The sequence below is a fragment of the Oryx dammah genome, unplaced genomic scaffold, assembly GCF_014754425.2.
Source record: "Oryx dammah isolate SB20612 unplaced genomic scaffold, SCBI_Odam_1.1 HiC_scaffold_23, whole genome shotgun sequence".
Lineage (NCBI taxonomy): Eukaryota > Metazoa > Chordata > Mammalia > Artiodactyla > Bovidae > Oryx > Oryx dammah.
In genome coordinates, this window is record NW_024070207.1 from 110,645,893 (window position 1) to 110,655,005 (window position 9,113).

General features: G+C 38.0%; 1 protein-coding gene across 5 annotated transcripts in view; it reads left to right on the forward strand.

Annotated features, from left to right (window-relative positions):
• APOO (apolipoprotein O) overlaps positions 1-9,113 on the forward strand; it is a 56,244-nt gene that overhangs the window by 39,858 nt on the left and 7,273 nt on the right. For all 5 annotated transcript variants that reach the window (XR_005725524.1, XR_005725523.1, XR_005725525.1 and 2 more), the window contains exon 7: positions 1,460-1,540. Coding sequence is in view for 2 of the 5 variants with exons in the window: in XM_040266654.1 (XP_040122588.1) it covers positions 1,460-1,540 (81 nt within the window). In the remaining 3 variants the exon portion in view is untranslated. The remainder of the gene's footprint in view (positions 1-1,459; positions 1,541-9,113) is intronic.

Sequence of the window (9,113 nt, forward strand, 5' to 3'; positions counted from 1 at the left end):
TGTTTGGAATGATGAAAAAGTTCTGAAAATAGTGGTGGTGATGGTCACATAACATTGTGAATGTAATTACCACTGAATTGCACACCTAGAAGTGGTTGAAATGGTAAATTTTATATTATGTGTATTTTGCACAATAAAACAAAACAAACATCAGTGATCGAAAGAGAATTAGTTCCTATTTCACAGTTTCTTTTCTACTTCCTCTTTTTTTCCTCCTAATGAATGCCATGACCTTGGACAAGCCACTTAATCACTTATGTTTTGTTTTCTGTTCAGTAGTGTTTGGAGAATAGTATTGTCAGAAAACTCTGAAAGTGATGGGCGAATATTATTTTTCTCTCAGAAATTTATAACACTGAGAACAGTGCCATACTGATAGTAAATGCTTGTTACATCTACCAATGAGTCTGAGAATCATATCATATTTTAAGAACAGTTGGCACAACTAGAAGAATATAACTTGTAAGAAACCAGTATGTTGCAGCCAAATGCTGGATTTACTAGCATTGTGACCTTGGATGAGTCATTTGGCCTCTGAATATATCCTAATAATCTTTGCCTACTTACCATATAGGATTGTTATATAGAATAGAGATAAATCATGTGAATGTGCTTGGGAAAGTAAAATGTATATAGAGACAAATGATTATCAAAATTTGGAAGAGAATAATAACTGCTTTCAGAAAATCAAAGTAGTTTCATGTAGAAGACTAATAAATATTGTCATAAGTAGGACCAATGAATGCAAATTATTGGAAGTTTCTTTTTAAGAAAGCTCAATATTTTTTTAAAAAGTTTCCAGTAATTGAAGTCAGCAGGCCAAAGGTGGATCAGCACCTTTTAAGGTAGGGAGCTCACTTATCCCAAAATGTTCTCTAACCCTGGAGCCTACCTTTCTGCATGTTGTAGAAAGGATTTTGGAGCAGACAGCAAAAGTCCTATAAAAACTCAAAGACTTTTATGTTTTGAGGGATCTGGGAAGACTGACCATCTTTAGTGGGCTCACTTGTTTTTTTACCTAGCCCCTAAAATGAATGAATGATTTTCATCTTGAGTTTGGCTGGCTTGAGACTTGGTTGGCTGTTATGTGCTAGATGTGATAGGTAGAAGCCTTCTTTCTTATCTGCTTTTTTAGGAATTTCTCATATCAGCATTTTTTCCCACATTTTTTCCCTTGAAATTGTGAAAGGTTGAAATATACACCTATAATTTATGGCACATTATTTTAAACAGTAGCTATACATAGGCAAACTATTTATTCTTCTTACCCCATCATTCTTGGCTATCTTTTATTTGCTTACATTGTATGGTTTTAATGTGTATGTTCAACCAAGATTCCTGTGGTAGTTGTATGGTTAAATACGGTTCTTTTGGAAACGGGACAAAAGAAAGCAATAAATTCTCTTCCTTACCACTTCATATATGGAATAGCAATGGATCTTTTATATTTTATTTCAAGGTCAGTGGAGAGAAATTGTATGACTGGGGTTTACGAGGATACATTGTCGTAGAAGATTTGTGGAAGGAGAACTTTCAAAAGGTGAGAAAGATCTTTTTCATTATCTTCCTTTCAGTATAGATGTGTGGTTTCTCTCAGGTTTTATAAAATTCTTGATAACCCTGTTGCTTGCTCCTGCTTTTTGTGTTTGTATTTCCTTATGCTTGTGGCTCAGATTCTTGGGTGGCCTTTATTGGAGGAGCAATAGGACTTCTGTGCATTTGATTGTTTTTAGCAGGGCTGAATATAAGTGGGGATCATAGAATGCATTCCACTTCAGTCTTAGACCATAATTTCTGCCTGTTGTATTTACAATTTGTTCAGAGTATTGCATATTATCTGAAAGTTTTATCAAAACTAGAATAGATGGAAACAGGGTATGTTCCCAGCAGAAGACAAATAGCCGAGACTCCTCCTCTTGCTATTTCACTCATCATAGGCTCCATTCTTTGCTTTATTAGTACTGTATCTGTCCATTCCATAGCCTCTGAGCCCAGTTAAGGGCATATAGGGGCCCAGCCACCAGTTACAGGCCACTCTACTGACTCGTAGGCGAGCATCAGAGGGGAAGAGGTTGTGGAATTATAAAGACATGCCATTTTTTGTCTCTTCTCACAGCCACTTAGCTGATAAGTGTTGCCCATGTTTGCTGGAACGTTCTCTCTCTTCTGATAAGGAAGAGTAAATGTAGAACAAGGCATCTTGTCTTCTCTGAGCACTCAGAGGCACAGCTCAATGAAGAAGAATTAGGGTTCTTCTTATTAATATACCTTATCATAGAACACTTGATTTTGGTCATCTCAAAGTACTCTTTTAAAAAAATATAAATACCTGTCTCAAAATTAAAGTCCAGGATTTCAAACTGGAACTTGAAAGTAACATTGTAGAATAAATTATAAGCCCTTCTCATTAGTTATATAAATAGTCTTCCAGTGAAATCTCAAGACTAGGTTTTGTACTGGTGATTTCTAAAGGAATTAACCTCTATTGAGCCTGTTTAAAACCAGCTAGCTCTTGAATAGGAAGTTGTATATTAATATCAAGTGCCCTTTGGCAATCCATTTTAAAGAATAAACACTCATAGTTTTATTTTCATTTCTCTGACATTTTCTTTGGAAGCTCTCTTTCCTGTTTAAAAAATTCCTTAAGTCCACACTGAATTTAATATGAGAAAGGAAGTAGACTGTCAGGAAAGCTATACACACACAGCCTTAGAAAGAAATGTGGAAAATGAAACTCCACCTCAGTTCTGCGTGCTCGCTGTGATGTCAGTACGGAACTGATGCACACAAAAGCCATGGTGTGGGGGTGTCCCCTGGGAGTCTGAGCATTCACTGTGGTGTCAGGTAGACACGTGCTCACCAACTGGACTGTGGTTGGAATGCAGGCTGAACAGGCCAGCACTTTATGGCTGTTTGAAAACGCTGGATATGGGGAGTGAGGTAGTAAAGATGCCTAATTAGCCTGAGGTTGGTCTATATATCCTCTCTGGTCTCCTGTCTGTGCCCTTGCCCTCTTGAACATCACTGAGAGTTCCACTCATTTACTCTCAAAGCACAATTCTCCTGAAAGCTATCTGTTGTGACTAGAAAGTAATAAAATGGATATTGACAACTTAAACATTTAGCACAAGTTCTAAGTGAAAAATATCAGAAGGCCTTATTTATTCAAGATTTGATGTACTTAGATTTGGGGAATTATTTGATAGTGAAATGGTTTTGTTTTTTATTGATTTCCCTGCCCCCCACCTTGTTGGACTTTGTGGCTTTCAGTGTTTTTTGTTTGTTTTTTCTTTACTAATGAGAGTAAAAATTTAAGCTACCCTGGAACAGGAATCTTTTGGAGCTCAGTAACTCTTTGAAGGGAATTGGGGAACACTTCATGGAGGAGATTTTTGTTTGTTTCTCAGCATGTTTAGAAATTGGTTTTCAAGTCAGGCTTTAATTACCAGTTTCAAATTCTGCACAGTCTGATTTGTAATTGTTTGTACTACAATCATGTAACAGATATACATACTTTCGGTTGTAAATAGTCAAAAGAAATTTATGGCCATTGTGTTTAAAATGGGGCCTTGAAATTTTAAGTGGTATGAATGATGGTTCAGTTCTTAATTATTTCCCATGGAGCTGTATTGCTCTCAAAAACCCTAAGGAAATCTGTGGCATTTTTTGGTCCGCCACATCGCTTTTCCCTTTTAGGAATTAATTCTAAATGTTTGCAGTGAGTCTTCTACCAATGAAATTTGAATGAGGTGATCTTTCAGTTCTGTGATTGGTTGGTGAAGAGGAATTAATCTGCTTCAGCTAAAATGAATTCTTTGCTTTGGCAGAACTGTGAAGCAAAGATGGGTGTGTCCAGAAATATTGTCGTCATAGTGGGTCAGGGTTTTTTCCTTTTTTGAGATAAAAGAATATATAAAATATATGTACAATAACTGTATATGTATATTTACAGTTTAAAACCCAACAATATAATGACCATTCATATACCAACCAACCATCCATCTTTAAAAATAGGAAATTACTGATGTCTTTCAACTTCTTCTTATGCCCCTCTTTCTACCCAGAGAGAACCACTATCCAGAATTTTGAAGTTTTTATTCCTTTGTTCTTCTTTAAACTTTTCTTGTAGTTTACCCACATACATATTTATTCTAAAACACTGTAGTTCAGCTTGCATATTTTTTGCCTTTTAACGTAAGTTACTATATCAGATACACATATAAATAAATATATAGTTTGTCTAGATGGAGTCTTACTATATGTATTATTTGCAAGTTGTTTTGTTCCCTAAGCATTATGTTTATGGGCTGTGTATGGCCGTAGTTTATTAATTTATACTGCTATAGAATATTTCTTTGTGGGAAAATCCCATGTTGATGGCTAGTTGGGTGGTTTTCAGTATATTGTTGTTGCACACACAGCTGTGAGCATATTTTTGTACATCTGTCATGGTTTATTAAGAGTCTTTCTAGGCTGAGATTCCTAGTTCATAGGGTCTGCACATCAATTTTACTAGATAACAAGTTTTCTATTTTTGCCAATCTGGTGCCTTTGAAGTAGTTTTTCACTGTGGGGTGTGTGTATGTGTGGCTTTGTTTTGTTCCCCAATTTTTGTTTTGAAAAAAAAATTCAGAACTGCAGAACAGTTGCAGGAATAGTATAATGAATATACCCTTCACTTAGATTCACCAGTTACCATTTTGCTACATTTGCTTTGTCTGTCTTTTTAAACATGCTTGGGCACTCACACATCTGTATTTTATTTTTCTGAACCGTTTGAGACTTATAGATATGGCACTTTCTACCCATATCTAATTCAGCATGTATTTCCAAAGAATATGGTCATTTACTGATAGAATCACAATACCATTATCATGCTCAGGAAAGTTGCCATTTCTTTGTTTACATAGATGTTATCTAATATGCAGTCCATAGTCAGATTTCCTTAGTTGCCCCAATAATGTACTTTCCTTCAACTGTTAATAGCTTTATCACCTAAGTATCTATCCCTGCCTCTTTAGTCTTGCCCACTATTATTTCTGATTTGATATTTCTTTTAAGGCTTTTTTCCCCTTCTAAGTCACTTTTAATCTACAGTTTCTCCTTCCATCCTTTTATTTTCCTTACACTGTATCTGTTAAAAGAACCTGGCATGTTGGACCTGTAGAGTTTCCAACAGTTTGGGTTTTACTGATTACACACTTAGCTGAAAGTGTTCCTCTTTCAACACTTCCAACACGCAGTTGAAAGTGTTCCTCTCTTCTCTACATTTCCTGAAGATTGGCTGCTGGGTCCACAGGCTGCCTAATCAAGTTTGTGTTAATCCAGTTGGCAAGGCCGTAGGTCTATGCAGGCACCTAAGTTTTTGCTTCACTTTACCAGTTTGGTATTAGTGGCTGTTGAAGATCAATGCCTAGACTCACTGATTCACTGGGAGTTGGAAAATGGTGATATTCTATTTCTGTCATTTAATTTTCACATGATAGCTAGAGCACTTGAATAAAGAACTCCTTCCCCTCATAAACTATTTAGTTAGTTATAAGAAAGACAAGATAAATGCTCAGCTTTTTCTCTTGGATTTATCTGGCTTTCAGAATAATAAATTTGTTCCCTCACATCCTCAGAATGTCTCCAACTAGTTTTTTTTTTTTTTAACAATCATTTTGAATTTGTCGATTTAAACATACTTGGGTTTGAATGCTTTGTAATTCTTATCCTTGTTGGAGTTCAGGTTGCTCATTTTGGCTGGTAGAGGCTGGCTCTGTGTCCTTCTGATGTGATGCAAGAACTCTGCAATAGTTTCCTGGCTGTCTGGCATGTCACAGTGGTCTCAGAATTTCTCTTTGTTGTTTTAGTGTACATTCCTTTGATTACTAATGAGGTTGAACATCTTTTCACATGTTTATTGGTTTCTTCTTGAAATACCTGTTCATGTCTTTTGGCATTTTTTATGTGGGTCATTAGTTCCTCTCTTAATGATTGATGTAAAAGCCTTCATTTTTTCCTAGATACTAATATTGTGGTCACATGTTTGCAGATGTCTTCTCCCGGTGTGAGGCTAGTCTTTTCAGTTTTGGTGTCTTTTGATGATGATCAGGAGTTCTTAATAGAGTTGATTCATAGATTGCTTCCATTACAGTTTTCACTCATTGACTCTAGGCACTTAATAAAAGCAGGAAACTATTCATTGATTGTTCATTGCTAATCTGAAACCCCTTCAGAATAGTCCCAGCCCAAAGTCTGAGTTTCAGAGATGGAGGCCAGTGGTGGGTGTCAGGCCCCAGGGTCACAGATGGCCCTTTTGGAATTGTCTTCTAAATTAACCAAACACAGCAATGTGTTTCAGTAAAAGTCATGTTTAATTTTCAGTAGGTTTTACAAACTTGTGACAATTTACTATCAAAGAATTATAAAATGACTGTTAAAGACCAACAATAACTAAAAGCCAAGAACTTAATACCTCTTTGAAGGGCAGGAAAATATAAAGAAACATAAACCTGTTACTAATGTGAAAACTGAGCAGAATTTCTAATGCTGAGCTTTTAATAGTTGTATTCAAGCCTTTGCTAGCTCAGCAGGAAAATAAAAGGGAAACAGTGGCCACCATCCTGAGTAAATCCTGTTTTCTCTTCCTCCATTCAAAATTCCTCAGCTTTCTAAACACACTCAAGTTCAGCTGTAAGTGATATGATTTTAAAATGATCATCTCTGAAATAAGGCAGTCACAGGAGAAACACTGTTTGAGTTCACTTACATGAAATATCTAAAACAGTCAGATTTATAGAAGCAGAGTAGAATGGTGGTTGCCAGGGCCTGGGGGTGAGGGGAAAATGGGGAGTTGCTATTTAATGGGTATAAAATTTCAGTTATACAAGATGAATAATTCTAGAGATCTGCTGTGCAGCATAGTGCCTATAGTTAGCATTAAAATTTGTCAGGAGAGCAGATCTCATATTAAGTGTTCTTACCACAATAAAATAAAAATAAGGAGAATATAGTGGGTTTTCTGTAAAGCTAAATTTGTTCTGAATTTCTGCCCGCTCTAGTTTTTGTTATTAAAATGCTAAGAAATAAAGGTACTAGGCAATGAGTTTTCTTTTGTTCTTTAAAAACAATATTACTTAGCAAAATAAAAAGTAAGAAATCCTGAAAGAAAAAGTCTCTCCTTTTTTTGAAAGACATACACTTTTGGTATTAGAAAACATAGACAAGGCAGGATGCAGCGTGACCTGGTAGCCAAGAGAGTAGACTCCATAGTGGACACGCCAGGCTCTTCTCCAACTCCCACCCCACCCCCACCTCTTACAATCCTTGAGTGAGTGAAAGTGGCTCAGTTGAGTCCGACTCTTTGCGACCCCATGGACTATACAGTCCGTGGGATTCTCCAGGCCAGAAGACCAGAGTGGGTAGCCTTTCCCTTCTCCAGGGGATCGTCCCAACTGAGGCATCAAACCCAGGTCTCCCGGATTGCAGGCAGACTCTTTACCAGCTGAGCCACCGGGGAACCTTGGGAAATTGCTCTGGTGCTCTGGTAAATGGGGGTTGTTTCGAGGATTCAGTGGGTTTATCCATGTCAGAAGCAGAGAAAATGGACCAACTTTAGACATGGTAGCCATGATAGATGTCATGTGACAACTGCACGGGAGAAGGTAACATCTCCTGGTGGAAAATGGAGCCATAGAGCTTATTATACTCATTAGTCAAAAGTCCTTCTATCTGTTTTAGTTTGCTATTTGCTGCCATAACAAATGACCACAACTTTACTGACTGAGAGGAATGCAAATCTATTTTCTTAGACTCTGTAGGTTAGACATCCGGTGCTAAATCAAGTTGTCCTTGATTCCTGCATTCCTTTCTGGAGGTTCCAGGGGAGAATCCGCTTCCTGCTCATTCAGGTTGTTGACAGAATTCAGTTTCTTGGCGGTTATAGGATCAAAGTCTGCTTTGCTGCCTGTCAGCTGAGGGCAGTTCCCAGCCTCTAGAGGCTGCAGCATTCCGTGTCTCCCAGCCCTCTTCCTCCGACTCCAAAGCCAGCCTCTGCAGATGAGCCCTGTTCACGTCCTGTTTCTTTGACCCTGTCTTCTGTTCTCTTACGCTATAGGAACCCATGTGATTCAACTGGGCCAACCTAGATAATCCAAGATAATCTTCCTATCGTAAGGTCAGCTGGTTTGCCACCTTAACTCCAGTGCCACTGTAATTCTCCTTTGCCATGTACAGAACCACAGTCACAGGTTCCAGGATTAGGATGCAAACACCTCTGGGGGGGCCATTATTCTGCCTACCACATCCAGTGAACTGGAATTCCATTGGGGTTTTGACAGGTCATTTTTCCTTACCTTTTATTTCCTCATTGAAAAAGTTAAGTGACCTACCACATAGGATATGTGACATTTATGGAGTACTTGCTGGGAGCTTGGCCCTGGGTGCTAAACTCTTTGCTCAGGAAGAGTCTGTGAAGCAGGTTCTATTATTTGTTGTTCAGTCGCTCAGTCATGTCCGACTCTTCGTGACCCAATGGACTACAGCATGTCAGGCTTCCCTGTCCTTCACCATCTTCCAGAGTTTGCTCAAATTCATGTCCATTGAAATGGTGATGCCATCCAACCATCTCATCCTGTGTCATCTCCTTCTTTTGCCTTCAATCTTTCCCAGCATCAGGATCTTTTCCATTGAGTCAGCTCTGCATCAGGTAGTCAACATATTGGAGCTTCGGCTTCAGCATCCATCCTTGCAATGGGTATTCAGGATTGATTTCCTTTAGGATTGACTGGTTTGATCACCTTGCTGGCCAAGGGATTCTCAAGAGTCTTCTCCAACACCACAGTTCAAAAGCATCAATTCTTTGGCACTCAGCGTTCTTGATGGTCCAACTCTCATATCCATACATGATTTCTGGAAAAACCATAACTTTGATTATATGGACCTTTGTTAGCAAAGTCATGTCTCTGCTTTTAATATGCTGTCTAGGTTTGTCATAGCTTTTCTTCCAAGAAGCAAGCATCTTTTAATTTCATGGCTGCAGTCACTCTCTGCAGTGATTTTGGAGCCCAAGAAAATAAAGTCTGCCACTGTTTCCATTTTTTCCCCATCTATTTGCCATGAAGTGATGA